This window comes from Tarenaya hassleriana, unplaced genomic scaffold (assembly GCF_000463585.1).
Source record: "Tarenaya hassleriana unplaced genomic scaffold, ASM46358v1 Cleome9, whole genome shotgun sequence".
NCBI lineage: Eukaryota > Viridiplantae > Streptophyta > Magnoliopsida > Brassicales > Cleomaceae > Tarenaya > Tarenaya hassleriana.
The window spans coordinates 510,765-527,018 of NW_010971389.1; the positions used below are offsets into that span (position 1 = coordinate 510,765).

The 16,254-nt window shown below is 35.1% G+C and overlaps 4 protein-coding genes across 5 annotated transcripts in view; 2 read left to right on the top strand and 2 right to left on the bottom strand.

The window, feature by feature from the left end:
- Positions 1–859, bottom strand: part of LOC104804498 (fasciclin-like arabinogalactan protein 3) — a 1,403-nt gene extending 544 nt beyond the window's left edge. The window contains exon 1 of the mRNA XM_019201340.1: positions 1–859. Coding sequence (XP_019056885.1) covers positions 1–583 — 583 coding nt within the window. The 5' untranslated portion in view covers positions 584–859.
- Positions 860–6,155: 5,296 nt separating this feature from the next.
- Positions 6,156–7,038, top strand: LOC104803593 (flowering-promoting factor 1-like protein 1). Its single transcript, XM_010527570.1, has one exon. The coding sequence runs from the start codon at positions 6,233–6,235 to the stop codon at positions 6,599–6,601; it is 369 nt and encodes a 122-aa protein (XP_010525872.1). The 5' UTR covers positions 6,156–6,232; the 3' UTR covers positions 6,602–7,038.
- A 1,198-nt stretch (positions 7,039–8,236) lies between these two features.
- On the bottom strand, positions 8,237–10,587 carry LOC104803594 (replication protein A 32 kDa subunit A). Its single transcript, XM_010527571.2, has 10 exons — positions 10,309–10,587; positions 9,979–10,089; positions 9,722–9,822; positions 9,596–9,637; positions 9,435–9,512; positions 9,195–9,273; positions 8,989–9,087; positions 8,824–8,903; positions 8,664–8,732; positions 8,237–8,567 (listed from the first exon to the last, which is right to left on the bottom strand). Exons 1-10 carry the CDS (start codon positions 10,411–10,413, stop codon positions 8,486–8,488), a joined length of 846 nt encoding a protein of 281 aa, XP_010525873.1. The 5' UTR covers positions 10,414–10,587; the 3' UTR covers positions 8,237–8,485.
- Positions 10,588–11,624: 1,037 nt separating this feature from the next.
- On the top strand, positions 11,625–15,723 carry LOC104803595 (uncharacterized aarF domain-containing protein kinase At4g31390, chloroplastic). Of its 2 annotated transcripts, none has more exons than XM_010527572.1 (14): positions 11,625–12,067; positions 12,314–12,520; positions 12,623–12,712; positions 12,808–12,954; positions 13,129–13,293; positions 13,408–13,548; positions 13,648–13,827; positions 13,964–14,159; positions 14,256–14,383; positions 14,481–14,552; positions 14,646–14,758; positions 14,853–15,000; positions 15,086–15,155; positions 15,378–15,723. In XM_010527572.1, exons 1-14 carry the CDS (start codon positions 11,690–11,692, stop codon positions 15,446–15,448), a joined length of 2,106 nt encoding a protein of 701 aa, XP_010525874.1. In that variant the 5' UTR covers positions 11,625–11,689; the 3' UTR covers positions 15,449–15,723. The 2 variants fall into 2 exon arrangements, with proteins under 2 accessions (XP_010525874.1, XP_019056965.1); XM_019201420.1 differs by having other exon boundaries at positions 11,938–12,051.
- Positions 15,724–16,254: the final 531 nt, after the last annotated feature.

Here is a 16,254-nt window from a genome sequence, read left to right on the forward strand (position 1 = left end):
CCGGTGACCCGGGTCCAGGAGCCACAATGGGCGGTGGGGGAGGGGCTTGAATCGGTGACCCGAGTCCAGGAGCCACAATGGGCGTGCTGATCTGAATCACTGACAAGTTGTAAGGGTTCTGGAAAACGGTGGTAACGTACCGAGCGTTCAAAGGCGCACCCTTTACCGCCGAGCCGAAGGCCAACGTCCCGTTGATATTGGTGCAGTTGAGGAACCCGTTTTGTTGTTCTCCGAGGCCGGTGGTCTGGTAGAGAGTAGTGAACATATTGCTCCTGTCCTTTAGGCCCTTGAGCTTGAGCTCGTCAAAGTAGTCAAGAACCACATGGGTCATGAGGATGTTCTTTTGTTCCTCCTCTGGTCTAGCCGAGATGGAGCCGATGGCGCCGTTATCAACCGCCAGGACGGTTATGGTTTGGTGTTGGTTGATGGTGGCGGCCACGCCGGTCTCGGTGAAGAGCTCGTTCATGGTGCTGAAGTTGGGGAATTTCTCAAGCACTCTGGTAATGTTAAGAGCGGAGATGGTGGTAGAAGAGAGGATGAGTAAGATGGCGAGGGGGAGGAAAGGTGACGCCTTTAGATCCATTTTTTCTCTTTTTTTTTAATGATTTGTTGTTTCTGTAATCAACAATATATTCATATATATATATATATGTATATGTATATGTATGCGTGTATGTGTATACACTTGGACAAGAGAGGACAGCTTAGGTTGAGAGGTGGAGAGAGATTTGTTTATGGAAAAAGCTGAGATTATCCCTTAAATGAGAAATCTGCAGTTAGGGTATAGAATCTAGGGCTGGCTCATGGTTATGGCAATTCAGTATGTTTTCTGACTTTTTAGGGTATGAAACATTTGATCATTTTTCTTACTTTGATTTATAAAAGAGACTAAATATTTTGGTTGATTTCGATTCATGCTGGATCACTGGTAGCTAGGGTGTTGAATTTTGGAAATAACAATTAAAAAAATGGTGTGAACGAATTTGTTTTTTTTTAATATAAAATAAAGAGTTTGATTTTTTTTTGAAAAATAACCAAAAATAAATATTATCCAACGAATTTTAACCAAATCAAAACAAAGATGGACAACTCACTCCAACGATTCTTGCTTATTTTTTCTTCAATTCTTTATCATTTCTTTCTTTCTTTTTTTTTTCTCCCCAAAATATTTTGTTACCTTTTCACTGGTAACAAAATCCTAAAACGCAAAGTCCTTTAAGGGAAAGCCAAACTCAAGATTCCTGTCAGAAAGTGCAAACTTATCTGAGAAAATATATAGAAAAACTTTCTGATTCTATACGAAAGAACAACTTTCAAACGCACAAAAAAATCAAGATAATTATAAATTATAACTCATAAAATATTTTTATATGAATAGTTATAATCATGGGATATAAATACAGCCTCCTTCATTTGTGTAATCAAGCAAAAAATTAAAAAAAACTCAAGTATAAGCTTTTCTTCTAAATCTTCTTTCAATTTGGTTCTTAGAGTTTTTTAAAATTTTCAAATTCTTTTTCAAGTTATTCGATATAGGGCCCAAATCTTAGATCGCGAGAAAACTCGACTCACTCTAAATATAAAATTTTTGGATAGGGTATAAAAGTATTGACTCAATCCAATTATCGGAGTTGAAAGTATTGTATGCAATCTTATCTTAGAATTAAGACTTATGGGCGATTATCGACGGTAATAATATCATTACTCCGACAAAAGATGGTGCAACGTCGAAGAAGTTAAAGAATGAATGATAAAAAAAATTGATAAAATGGAGTTTCCTATTAAAAAGTTAATATAATATTTGGATGACACTAGAAACATTATTTTATAAAAAAAAAATAGAGCTCCGTTTATAGTTTTTTTAGATGGAGATGGAGCTGGCAAATGCCAACACTACAAAAATAAATGGTTAGAGCAATGAAATACAAGATTGATTTTGCTTCAATTTCTATAAGCTTTTTAAGAATAATATCTAGAATTTTCAATCGAAAAATCTAGATAATTATAATAATAAATTATAAAATATTATAGAAAATTTTAGATTTTTAATATTTTAATGTAAGATTTTTATACAAATAGTTGTAATCATAGGACTATAAATATATCCTCCACATTATTTGTATAATAAAGTAAAAAAAATAAAAAAATAATAATAGTCTTATGTATAAGTCTCTCTTGTAAGTATTTTTCGATTTTGTTTTTAGCATTTTCTTATTTTTTTCGAATTCTTTTTCGGTTGTTCGATTTATAATCATCATCGGAAAGAGTTTTTATTTATTTTTATTTGGTTATTTTTTTTAGATTTAAATAAAATTATATCTATTATATCTTTATATCAAATTTGATAAATCTGATAACAAGAATAAAAGAACGGGATTGTGGTAAGTGGTAATCAATGTAAAACCTAATATCATATCCCATATGAAATGAATTCTTATTCTTATGATAGAAACGTTACGACGACTCATTACATTGAATCATGAATATAATAAAAACAAAATGCAAGATTTAGGACGTCTTATGAATGCGAAGATGTGCAAGAAAATTTTAGATAGGACAGATAATAATCAATTTTATGAGAAGATTTGTAAGAAAATTTTAGTGAACGAAGTGTAAGATTATATATATATATATATATGGAATATTGGATCGTTTACGGTAAAATTGTTAGATGAAATTTGTCCAACACAATGACAATGACTAAAAGGAGAGTGCATTATAGTATGATAGTCTTTGTGATGTGAAGTCCAAATAAAATGTCACCTTCATGGACGAAAAGTGTTATAAGCTGTAGAATCTAAGGCTTTGGAAACCATTGATGGGTGAAGGACCTCTCTCTTTCCATCAAACTTTTTTTCAATACCAATATTAAAAAATTGATAAGTTTTGTATATAATCTCAAGAGTTTTGGTTTCTTAATTAAACTGTTAGTTAGTAATTTTGATAAAATTGGTTTTATTCTTTTTTAAAAAAATAAATAAGTATCTGTATAAATTTACTATAATGCCAAAAATGATGTTCTACACAATGCATTATCAAAGGTTATCCATCGACATTTTTCTATCTTAAACTTCAATATAGTATTTGAAAATATGGTTTTTCATTATTTCTATTTTTTATTTCTAAAAAAATAAGTAACCGAATTCTATTATCGTTATATCAAATAACATCTTTTTTACCTAATGTTGTAATTTGTGTCCCTATTTCGTGTTATATTTGGAAAATATTATATATGTTGTTACTTATATATGTATATAATACGCTTATATATGTGTGTATATATATATTTTTTGTCACATGCTAATTTTGATTATTCGAAATAAGAAAAATAGCTGGTCGAGAGAGCGATACAAGTATAATAAAAATGTCAACGTAGAAGGGACCTCAAACGGTAACCAAAAAGATGAACACTGAGAGAGAAACCATGTGGTTTTTCAGTTCTGTAAAGCCGGAAAGCAATTTATGAATTATTTTTTTGATGTCGTGGCTTTGCACCATGTCCCACGAGGCTTCTCTCTCTCTCTCTATATATCCAAATTTCAGGAAGAAATTAAAGAAATTTTTTAATTTTTTTATTTATTATTTTTGTCAAACGGAAAGTTCACTGGGTCTTCGACAACAGTCTTTAAGAGGCATTTTTATTGCGTTTCCCCTCTCCACATGCGGAATCGAACGGTATACCTCCAAAACACTCTTTTGACGCTGAAAAAGTCATTCGACCACATCAGAGATGCGTAAGGAATTCGTCTATTATCGTTATATTCTTTCTCTACCACCGTTATTTGTTGAAGTTAATAAAAGTTTAAATCTAAAGAAATATTGGCTAGATTTATAATACCATATCAAATTGTAAGATAATTTTTAGTATTATTACTGATCATTAGAGAGTTTAAATAAATAATATAAATTTTTAGAATTTAATTCTATACAAAATATATATATCACAATACAATAAAAAAAATCAAATTAAATTAAAGATATATTGATAAGTTTTAGAATTATAACAAATCTATGTAATTCCAAGTTATAATGTTTTTTCATGTCAACTAAAAGACTGACAATTTTACATTCTCGGAGAATCTTGAGTCCATTTTGGTCGACGCTAAATATTTTCCATCAATTTTCAGCCGACATACATGTGTGCGTCAATATATGCCTAACAAGTGTATATATATATATATATATATATGTATGTATGTGTGTGTGTATATGTGTATATCATACGGAAAGGTTAATAAGAATATGTAGAACATGCAACAACAATATTTGGAGTCGCCATGCCTGTGGTCCTTCTCCTTTTGATTTTTACAAGTGTTTTCCCCAAAGGAGGAGGACAGTACCCTTTAAAACATTCAGGAGCGAAAGTTTTCATATTAAAAAATTAAAAATTTGACAAACTATTTTTTTTTTCAAATTTAACAATATTTAAAACTGACATAATAATAATAGAGAGAATTAATTAGGAAACAAATCGAAGTATAATATGTGAAAAGAAATTGGAAGCTAATATGCTTCAAATATTATAAGAAACTATATCGTTTATATGTAAAACAAACATTTCCAATTAGATATTGTCATCAATTAAACATTTAGCATTTCGTGTAATATGATTTTAATAAAAGGAAGGCGGGATGTTTACCAAAAAAATAAAATAAAAGGTAGAATGTTCAAGACTTGCCCCCGCCCTAATTACAAAGGACCGTAGAGTCCACGTGATACCACGTGATCGCGACGCCTTGAGTTGCTGCATTACATTACATGCATGCATGCAAAAAAATAAAAACAAAATTAACAAGCGAAGCTATACTTTTATTTTTTTTAAAGGGAATATATAAACCTTTTGTCCAAAAAAAAAACCCTAAAAGGATGCGGTCCTCTGCCTATGGCTCCATTTTTTTTTTCTCTTTTTAAAATCGATACTATATATTTAATTATTTAAAATTTATTGTTGAACCCAAATTTAGGTGACCTAGTGGCAACAGAACATGCAAAATATGTTCTTATCCTGAGTTCAAATCTAAGCGTGGAGAGAGGTATTGACCTGGACTTCTCCGGTATTATGGGAGATGTAGTTGAGCCAAAGATCGGTGAATTTTCGGATTATAAAAAATAAAAGTTGTTGAAAAACCAGTAAGTATTTAACACTTTACTTTCATCAATGTAACAGGCAATATTATTAGTGAACATTTGACATAAACATATGCTAATAAATTTGACATAAACATATGCTAATAAATTTAGTGAACATTTTATATTGGAATTATTTCATCAACGCAACAGGCAATATTATTAGTTCGGAATGTTCCTTTTACATCCCCAATCACGCTAGAATAATATTAAAAAAAACAATCTAAGATTATCTTTGCATGATATATATATATATATATATATATATATATATATATATATATTTCATTGGAACTATCACAGTCGTTAGAGTGACAACAACAACAAAAGATAATGGACTTGGCGTCGACAATAATCAAAGAGATTTTGGTTGTATTTTTCTTGGACTTAGTTGGTTTATAACAATATTGAATCAAATGAAAAAAAAAAACAAAAACTATTGTATTGTTAGGTTTTACATTATGCAATCTACTTCTTAAAAGGTTAATTATAAAGATAACATGTTATAAAAAGAATATTATATTTTTCGGTCGGGATTTATTATATAATTAACTTGTCTTACATCAACTTGAGAAATGCGATTTCTTGCCGTATGTGAATTTTGTGTATGATTAATCTACTTGCAAGAATCTTGTAAAAACTTTGTGATATCCTACCAAAGATTCTTCCACACACACACAAAGCAATAATTATTAATGGTTAAAACAAAAGAGATTCTATCATGGACCTACAATATTTATATTCTCTCGCCCGCACCTTCACATGATCTTTTTTTTTTCCTGAAATCGGAATTCCTACTAATTTAGAGAAATCTAAAAAACAATAATGAAATCCATCCTCCTCCCGCCTCCAATTCTTTGATAGATCAGATTCTTACTTTAAGGAAAATTCATGAATTCCATAATTTGTACATATTATATTATTTGTCACTATCTATGTATGCATATATGCCCCTTTACCAACACATATATATACCCCTCCTCGCAGTTTCCCTCTCCTCACCAAACAAACCCAACAGAACTCAACGAGCAAATACGAAACCCTAGCAAAGCCCGTCGTTCCTCAACAATCCAAATCCATAAAACACATCATCATCATCATCATCATGTCTGGCGTGTGGGTGTTCAAGAACGGAGTGATGAGGTTGGTGGAGAACCCTTACAACCAATCCGGCGCCGGAGAGTCGCCGGAATCATCCTCCTCCGGCGGTCAACAACAGAGAATGAAGAAGAAGTTTCTTGTTCATCTCCCGACCGGCGAGATCGTTTCATCGTACCGTTCTCTTGACAGAATCTTGGTGGGTTTGGGATGGGAACGTTACCACGGCGGAGAAAATCCCGATCTCATTCAGTTCCACAAGAAAACATCGATCGATCTGATCTCTCTGCCACGTGATTTCGCCAAGTTCAATTCTATCCACATGTACGACATCGTCGTCAAGAACCCTAACATCTTCCACGTCCGAGACGTGTAATGATCATCGCCAAACTAGTTCGGGTATATTTATCTTGCTGATTTAAATATATTCGTGCATATGTATATGTATATATGTATATATATGTGTGTGTGTCGGGATTCTTGTCTGAAGTATACATATAAGTTACTCGCATGCACGTTTCCGTACGAAGATCTTCAACGACCGTTCATTTCGGAAAGACGATCGTAGCCGTTGATACATTTCCATGAAACATTTGCGATGGGTTTGATTCGTACAAAGCTCTTGAAATGAACGGTTGGGATGGTCTTTGAGTACAACGACGTTGCTGTGAAGTACGTACTGCATATTATATATATAGAGACGAGAATTTCTTGTTTATGTTTAATTAATTAAACCCTTTTTTTCTTTTTCGCCTTTGTGTTTTTTTTTTGGTTTCGTATCGGTTTGTAAGCTACTTATGTGTTAGCTGTTGGTCCGGGATTTAATGGAATTGTAGCAGTTTGTCATATAATATATGCTTTGGCTTCTAAACTATTGTTCATATCTTCTAGGTTAAGGCTTCTCTCTATATAATTATATTATATATATATATATATCGTGCCAACACCAAAATTCTATCAAAATGCACTACAAAACCCCCCTAAAAAATCGACTTGATTTATGATCGATATTTCCATCGCCAATTTTAATAATGAATTTGTCTTCAATTTTGCGATGGACGATAAATAAAAAGCATTATGATGAGTCGCAAATCGGCGTAAAAAAATGTTGTATTTTTTAGTGTGATACAATTTTGATTAGATATTTTGGTAATCGTTCTTAGATTATATATTCCATCATTTGATGGAAATCTAAAATCAACATAAAATATTCCGCAGTAATTGAAAACAAATAGATATATCTAGGGATAAAAATAGTTCACCAAAAAAAAATCTAAAGTGTCTACTCCAACAAAAAGTGGAGTTTGTAAAAAGTCAAATCTCCAAAATAAAATTTTCAACTACAAGATAAGTTTGGACCTTAGATTATACTGAACTACGCAAGTATAAAATAATTTATAATTTTATAACCGCGTGTTTTGACATTGTATTTTGATCGGTAGTATGACTTTTATTGGGTGTTTTAATTGACGAAAATGTATTTAGTTCCCTAGATATGAATGTGTACGGTGCGGTCGGAAGAATCAAAAAGTGAAGTCAGTTAAAAAGTTAAATCTATAAAATAAATTTTCAACCTGCAAGTTCGGATGTACTGTAAGGCATTATGCAAGAATTATAAGTTATAATAATTTCATAAATTATGTATTTTGAATTTGAATTTGATAGGTCGTTTAGTATCATATTATTCGGTGTGGTCGGAGAATCAGAGAAGGTCCCCCAGAGGTTTGGGAGATGGAAATAACCAAAGGGAATGTTGAGGCGCACGTGACAATCAGATGTATCTGACACGTGTCGATTTCCTATTAGCCCCACTTTTCCCACACTTCCCGTCTCCTTCGAACCAATTAATCTAGTATCGGCCTCCCAAGGAATTCGAATATAAACCCTCCTTCCTCGCTCACTTCTGCATCATCTCAGCATCTCAACGTATAAGGATGGGTATATATCATACACATACACACAATACGCGCACACACACATATATATATATACACACGTGTGTATGTAGATCTGATGAATATTGCTGAAAACAGGTGACTTTCTAAGTGCAAACAGAGAAGAGAACCAGATGATGACATTGTTGAACTGGAAACCAGAAACAAAAGAAGATACAAGAGAAAGTTTCATTGAGATCCTAGTTTCTGACATTGAAAAAAACCTTAGATTCACCAGCAAATACCATGTGACTGTATCTACATTCCTTTGATAGCAATTGAGGGAAATGACTCTACCCTTTAAACCCAATTAGATGGGTTTCTTGTCAAAGCTCGACATGCTTGAAGTGGAATTCATCAATGGTCGAATATATTAAACCATCGCTTTCCAGAGAATGAATGACGTTCCTGTCAAAATTCAGGACTTGTAAAAATTCAAGTGTTTAATGGGTAAGAGAAGAAACAGGAATAAAGCCCAGATGGAGAGAGAGATTGAAAACATACTCTAGCTTGTTCTTGGGAATCTTCAACTGCTGGGAGATTTCATCCAGGTGTATCCCCTGTTGTTGATCACTGCAAAGAGACCAAAACAAATGACCAGACAGCCTTGAATGATGCATCAGGTAATAAATGTATACCGATGAAAGTTCCAAAGACGGCTCACGTGCAAGATGGCTGCTTTAGATAGTCAAGAATCATTTCATCCAGATTCTTTCGGCCACCCCCTTCGTTTTGAGAAGAGACCTAAAAGGAGGAACAGTTATGGTATCAAGCACACAAAGTCGTGCCTAGTTAAGAAAGTCGAAAGCTTTGGAAACCTTAGACATACATGATTCGATGAAGCTGCTTGAATTGTGTTTGATCCACCTTGAAAAGTAGCATTAACAGATGAATTCGCCATTGGGGATTGAGTGACACTACCGACTTGCTGCTCCGATGAAAAGAACATGTCAGATAGTGACAGCACATTGAAAAAACAAGAGGGTTTAACCAAACAACACAACAATAGCCCTGGATATGACCACGTTGCTTTACCTGTGATTTAGAATTCCGGGAGTAAAAGTGTATACACTCGATATAGTGAAAAGTGACCTCGTTGAAATCTGTAATAGGCCTGCAAAACAAAGAGAACGAGCATCGGTATCCAAGAGGATAGATTACATGTCTTTCCTGACATCATAAACACAAAGTTAAAGACTTGCAAATGCTTACTGGCATAAAGTTACAATCTTTACTAGAAGGAACTTGAACAAGTGTTTCAAAATGAAGAAGTACCTCACAGAAAAAACTAGAAGCTGCTTCTTCCCCTGAAAGCTCTTCAAATGCCCGTTGAGACGGACATACGTTCCATCTCTGTAAACAAGCATGCATACTATGTAAGAACCTACCTTAAGCTGACATTCTAACAAAATATCAATGAGAAGTCATACACTCACTTCACCATCTCCATTTCTCTTGTATCAAAAGCTTCATTCACCCTATACAAAACACGTCATAACTAAGCTTTTCAAGGCAGAGTGTTCTAATAATTCCTCCAGTGTATAAACATTAAACATAAGTACCATCTTTTACAGTCAATTTTCCCGGTTCCGTCGTCAAGAGCGAAGCTAACTTCAGTGAATTTCGTGTCATTCTTTTCAAACACTAGCCCAACCAGTGTAACCTGTATAGACAGACAGACAGACATCAAACTTCAACCATTCGAGAGGAAGTGTCTACTTAATACAACAAACATGTAAAATTCCAATTCATAAATCACTAAACTGGAAAACGGGCATTAGATCGAAGTAATACATGGAACAGTTAAAAGGACTCATACATTTGTCACTGCAATGTCATTGATGACAAGTCCCGATTTATCGCCACCGGACTGAAAAGCTTCCATTATTTGCTTCACTGTCACCGGTACAAGCCCCTGAAATTCACGATTCTGCATTCCCAAAACACACTATTTCAGAATCCAGATTGACCATCTAGGGTAAATTCAACTTCAGGAAAACAAAATATATAAAAAAAACCCAACAAAACCCAATCACCTCCACAGAAATCAAAACCCTTAGGAGACTGAATTGGTATCCAGAAACTAAGGATCTGAGATCTGCAACGGTACCTCCAATATCGAAGCAGAGGACATACGTAAAGGACTAACCTTTGCGGTGGAGGGAGATGAATCATATGCCTGAGAGGGCTGAGAAGACATGAATCCGCCGCCGGAGAAGGCGGAGTTCGGCTCGAATTGGCTACCGGAAAACATCTCCGAAGAAACCCAACACCGAAATCTTGCGGGATGAACAAATTGGGAGGAAGAGATTCCGCGGAAGAGAGAGGGGCTTTTGGATCTGATTCTGAATCGTCGCACGGGAAGATATGAAGAAAATGATTCCAGAGAAGAAATAATTTAGGGATTTTCCCTCCAATTCCTTTTCAGGTTCCCGCCAAATTAGGGCTCAAAACTACAGTTTGGCGCTACGCAACTTGAGTATTCAGCTTGTTTTAGTTGTTTGGTTTCTTTTTCTTTCTTTTTTCTTCCTTTTTTCTCTCTTTTTATTATCCACAACTTATAAGTAAACAAAAATAAAATATATTTATGAATACAGAATGCATTAAAATTTGTAAAGTGAATTTTATATGATTCTTGGTTAAACATTTCTTTTTATCTTGTTTGAAATAATGTGACTGAATTTGTATAGATAAAAGTTCATGCAATTGTATTTTATCTTAAAACATAAAAATTTTATTTATAAAAAAAATCATGCAATTGACATTTTACTATTATTTCCATAAACAACGCAGGAATCGGTGGCCATCAACTTTTCCACAACCCTCCAATTTATAAAATAATTTTGAATATTTTATACATATCCATATAGAGTAACACAAGAGAAAAAATTTCAATTTATCCCCTCCATTTTAAGTTTATTATGGATACCTCAATGTATAAAATATAATATTAATTACCTTGTATTTAATATACACTAATACAAGGAATATTGAAAGTTGGAATTCTTGTCTGATCCAAATATGATAATATCATATAAAAACTATAGATCTAAACAACATGAATAAAGTTTTATTTGATAATATACTATTATACTTTATATATAATTATTATCGATACATCAAAGATATTTTTTCATCAAATTTTTTTCGAGATGAACTGTGTAAACTCGTATAACAACGAAAGTGAAGAGTCAATAATCAAATCCTATATAAGATATTCGGAGACTACTTTTGTTTATTTCATTCATGGTTAGGATGTGAATGTAATCGAAAAAAGTTATGATAATCTTGCTATAAAATAACTTTTTAGGGGTCAAAATGTAATTGTATAAAATATGCTTCTCTTTTTCACTAATTTGACGAAACGTAAGGATATAAATTAAAGTTTCTGAAATTATTATCTTTTGTGGTTGGTAGTCAATTATTCCATTTTCGATAAATTAAATATTAATATTGAATCTCATTTCCTTCTTCCAACTGTTCCATCTTCTCGTCTTCGTTACATCTTCTCCGTACATCGCTGCTGATCCATGGAGTTGATCCATTCCAATCGTTTCCTAAACCCTAATTTCTCTTTCAATCAGCTTCACCGGAGAAGAAATCGTTCTGTTCTTGTTCGGAATGAAGCTCCGTCGCGGGCTCCGGTGTCCTTCACCGCCGTGTCGCGGCGGAGCATGGCCTTGTCGGCTCTACGTAACTCCAGCATCGCTGCTTACACGGCGGTGCCGGAGGTCTCTTCGAACAGCGGGGGTGGCAAGGTTGGTAGCCGTAGTTCAACGGACGCCGCGGTGACGGCGACGCGTTCGCCGGAGAGAGTTCTGCGAGTTGGGAACTCCAGCAGCGCACTCGAGCAGCTGGATATCGAGCGAGGCGTCTGCGTGCCGTTCCGAAAGTATTCTCCGGAGACAGTATGATTGCTTCTGTAGTTTGTTTTGTTTTAAAACTTGAACCCCTTTTCGTACTTGTATCCAATTTGACTGTGTTTGTTTGCATCTGGATTTTGCTGATCCATTTCCGAAATGTTTAACTATTCATATTCTTGTAGTTACTTGTCGAAGTCTTAGAAAGAATCGTTGTGCTTGAATCCATGTGAAAATTACGCACACTTTGCAGAAGCGTTTGAATGGGACATCGATGTTGTTGTTGGTGCTCAGGTGAGGAATAAAGTACTGGAATCCAGAGGAGCAATACTCTCTCTTGTCTTAAGGGGTGTGGAGATCGTTTGGAACCTGGGATTGTATTGGTCTACCTTAATGTATGATTTCTTGGTCGGAAGGGACGAGGAAGTTGTCCCTTTCCGTGCTCGTCAGCTTAGGAATTTGTTGTGCAACTTGGGACCTTCATTTATTAAAGCGGGACAGGTTCGTAGATATTTATAATTACTAGGACTTTGCAGATGACGCACCATTAAGCGGGTTCTTCAGGTTATCATCTCAAAATGATCATCTTCTAAATGGATACAGGTGCTGGCAAACAGACCCGATATTATTCGAGAAGATTACATGAATGAGCTCTGCATACTTCAAGATGATGTTCCTCCTTTCGCCAACCAGGTGAGAAAAAAAAAACACTTTACAGCAGGTATTCTTCTTCTTATTTCGTCACGAGCCATCATTTGCTGAAGCTAAGTGGTGAATGATTGTTTAAGGTTGCCTTTCAAATCATAGAGGAAGAACTAGGCCAACCTCTAGAGGCCATATTTAGCAAGATTTCGTCAGAAACAATAGCAGCTGCGAGCTTAGGTCAAGTTTATCGAGCTACTCTACGAGCCACTGGGGAGGATGTTGCCATCAAAGTAATTCATGTGCACTTTTAATTCTTTGTCTTTCGATGTCCAGAAGGAACTCTTCTGACGTTAAAGAGTTTCTCTCTTTTTTTATCCGAAATGTTTATGTTATTATAGCTTGTCAGACCACTGTAACAGTGTAACTCGGATATACTTCCTATTTTTATGTTTATGTGTTTACAGGTGCAAAGACCAGAGATAGAGCCCATTATTTACAGGGATCTGTTTCTTTTCCGCAATCTTGCTTCATTCTTAAATGGCATCAGTCTACAGAAATTGGGATGCAATGCGGAGCTGATAGTTGATGAATTTGGAGAGAAACTTTTGGAGGAGCTTGATTACACCTTGGTATCTTCAGATCATGCTGTGTTATATGAACCAAAATTGTGATACTGAGCCCTCTTTACATGTATGTATATCCTTGGAGAATTTTTGGTTAACTCTTGGGTCCTTTGTATTCAGGAAGCCCGAAACATTGAAGACTTTTTGGAGAACTTCAAAGATGACCCCACTGTCAAAATTCCTCGAGTATACAAAAACCTCTCTGGTTCACGGGTTTTGGTGATGGAGTGGATTGATGGCATCCGGTGCACTGATCCACAGGTATGACTTCCAGCCTGGTGCCAATGCCATATAATTTCTCCTACTTTCCCTGAAATTCTCGGTGGAGGCCACTTTGTTGACTCTTATGATTGTACTCAGGCCATCAAGGATGCCGGAATTGATATGGATGGTTTCTTGACTGTTGGTGTGAGTGCTGCCCTGAGGCAATTGCTAGAATTCGGATTGTTTCACGGAGATCCACATCCTGGAAATATCTTTGCAATGCATGATGGGCGTATTGCTTATGTGGACTTTGGTAATGTTGCAGTACTGAGTCAGGTAAGACACCTTTGAAATTCAGATTATCTTGTAAAAAAAGACTGTTCAGTAACCAGGGTACATCTCCCGACAGCGATCTCTTATTTGTATAGTATTTTCCAGTTGATGGACTAGCTAATTCCCTCTTCCTTCTCAGCAAAACAAACAAATCTTGATTGATGCTGTGGTCCATGCGGTTAATGAGGATTATGCGGAGATGGCAAATGACTTTACTAGGCTTGGTTTCTTGGCCAAAGGAACCGATGTTTCTCCTATCATTCCAGCTTTAGAAGCTATTTGGCAGAACTCTGCTGGGAAAGGACTTGCAGATTTTAATTTCAGAAGTGTTACAGGTATGCATGCACGACCACGCCTTTGCTTTTTACATTTACCGTATTTATACCAAAGAACTGTGCTCTCAGTTCATCATAAGTTTCTTTTCTCTGCAGGCCAGTTTAATAAGCTTGTGTACAACTTTCCCATCCGTATACCGGAGAGATTCTCTCTTGTTATTCGTTCTTTACTGACGCAGGAGGGTATATGTTTCACGCTCAAACCTGACTTCAAATTTCTCGAGGTGAGGACAGATTTAATCTATTAGTTGTTTCGAGTTTTTGGCTAAAAGGCTTAAGCTTTCGAGTCATTGACACTAAAAGGCTTGATCTTTTGGCTAGGTTGCTTATCCGTATGTGGCAAAGCGCCTCCTAACAGATCCAAATCCCGCTCTTCGGGAACGGTTGATACAGGTGGATTTGGCAATCCATAAGCATTGTATCATTTATGGATGATGAACCAATTGTTATTCCCGTCAGTAAAGAACATTCTTTTTTTCGGGTCAGGTTCTATTCAAAGACGGTGTTTTCCAATGGAAACGGTTGGAAAATCTGATAACCCTGGCGAAGGAAAACGTTGCCAAGATGAGCAGCAACCCTGCTCTTAAAGTAAAGCGAGTGTAAGCGTTTTTGCATAATTACCTATATACATAACTCACCGAATAATTCGCCCCGAACTTTAGTACTTTGGGTTTCTGTGTCGGGAATTATCAGGGAGAGTTCGAGAAGCTTGCAGATTCAGAACAAGCTTGACCTTACAGATACCATTAAAGACGGAGCTCGTCTTTTCCTCTTTGACGAAGGAATCCGCAGGCAGCTCATTCTTGCCCTCACGGAAGATTCAAAGCTTCACATAGAAGAGGTATCTAATATCTAAAGAAATCTTAATCAGCATTCCCACTTAGGTATCTATCTAAACTAATAACTTAGTCCTTTATCGCACACAGCTTGCGGATGTATACAGATTGCTTGAAGACGAGATAGATATTCCCTCCGTCGCCATTGAAGTTGTTCGAGGTAAGAAAAAAACCGGTTTTTTCCCTTTCATTTCCCTCTTCTTTCATCATTCAAACCCGAGATTTTACCGGGAATGCCGCCTTGAAAATCTGCCTATGTCTTATGAGTGTTACTGCTTCCATAAAGCGTAGGAAGTCCCATAGTTAAAAAGCCCTGCGGAAATTACGTCTGTGTTTTGCTTTCGCAAGTCTTATGGTAAATGTCAAAAAAAATGTTCTGCAGATCTACCAAACGTGGTTAGAGATCTCATGCTTTCATGGAGCAACTCTGTTCTATCAGACAGGTCACTGTAGTGTTCAGACAACAACGAATACAACAATCCTTTTACGGGGTTTTTTTCGGCGCTTTCGAATGGAAAGAGGTAATTTTTTTTCCAAATATAAGGGGAAATATAGAATACATATGTATATGTATATGTATATACGTAGTTCATTTACATGCGAATAGTATTTCTTTTTACTCATACATACATGTAATCTTTAAGCAGACATCACGTGTTTGCTCTCCAGAACGGCAATATTCTTGATGTTCATATATATACATATATATGTATGCATATTCAGATGAATTGGTTGACTTTGTGAAATCAGGGATTATGAACATAAATTGACTTATGAAACACGTGTATGTATATATGGGCAACCCCTACTTCCACTTGTCCAACTTTATATCTATCTATATATATATATATATATATAATAGAAGGCATTTAAAAACGTAGACAGAAAAATTAGTTTTTATATTTGTCAAGTATATATAGTCATGCCACGATAAAGACATGAAAGAAGTAATCGGCGTTTTTGAGGAAATATATTGGATAGAATTACAAGCAACATAAATGCTTGAAAAAGGATTTGACGACTTTGGAAAATTTCAATTTGTAGTTTTTTCCATTTTAAATACCTACCGTATAATATATATATATATGTATATATATATATGTATATATATGTGTATATTTGTATATATATGTGTATATATATATATGCGTGTGTGTGAGTGAGAGAGAGAGAGAGAGAGAGAGAGCAAACAAATAAACTAGATTAGAAAACACCCACCGGTGGATGAAAAATATTTTCAACTTAAAAAATATAAGCTT

Coding starts and splice junctions, on each gene's coding strand:
- LOC104803593 (XM_010527570.1), top strand. CDS start 6,233: ATGTCTGGCGTGTGGGTGTTCAAGAACGGAGTGATGAGGTTGGTGGAG.
- LOC104803595 (XM_010527572.1), top strand. CDS start 11,690: ATGGAGTTGATCCATTCCAATCGTTTCCTAAACCCTAATTTCTCTTTC. Junction 12,713..12,807: donor TTCCTCCTTTCGCCAACCAG/GTGAGAAAAAAA, acceptor TGATTGTTTAAG/GTTGCCTTTCAAATCATAGA. Junction 12,955..13,128: donor GGGAGGATGTTGCCATCAAA/GTAATTCATGTG, acceptor ATGTGTTTACAG/GTGCAAAGACCAGAGATAGA.
- LOC104803594 (XM_010527571.2), bottom strand. CDS start 10,413: ATGTTTTCCGGTAGCCAATTCGAGCCGAACTCCGCCTTCTCCGGCGGC. Junction 9,274..9,434: donor CTTCTAGTTTTTTCTGTGAG/GTACTTCTTCAT, acceptor TTTGTTTTGCAG/GCCTATTACAGATTTCAACG. Junction 9,088..9,194: donor CCCGGAATTCTAAATCACAG/GTAAAGCAACGT, acceptor TCATCGGAGCAG/CAAGTCGGTAGTGTCACTCA.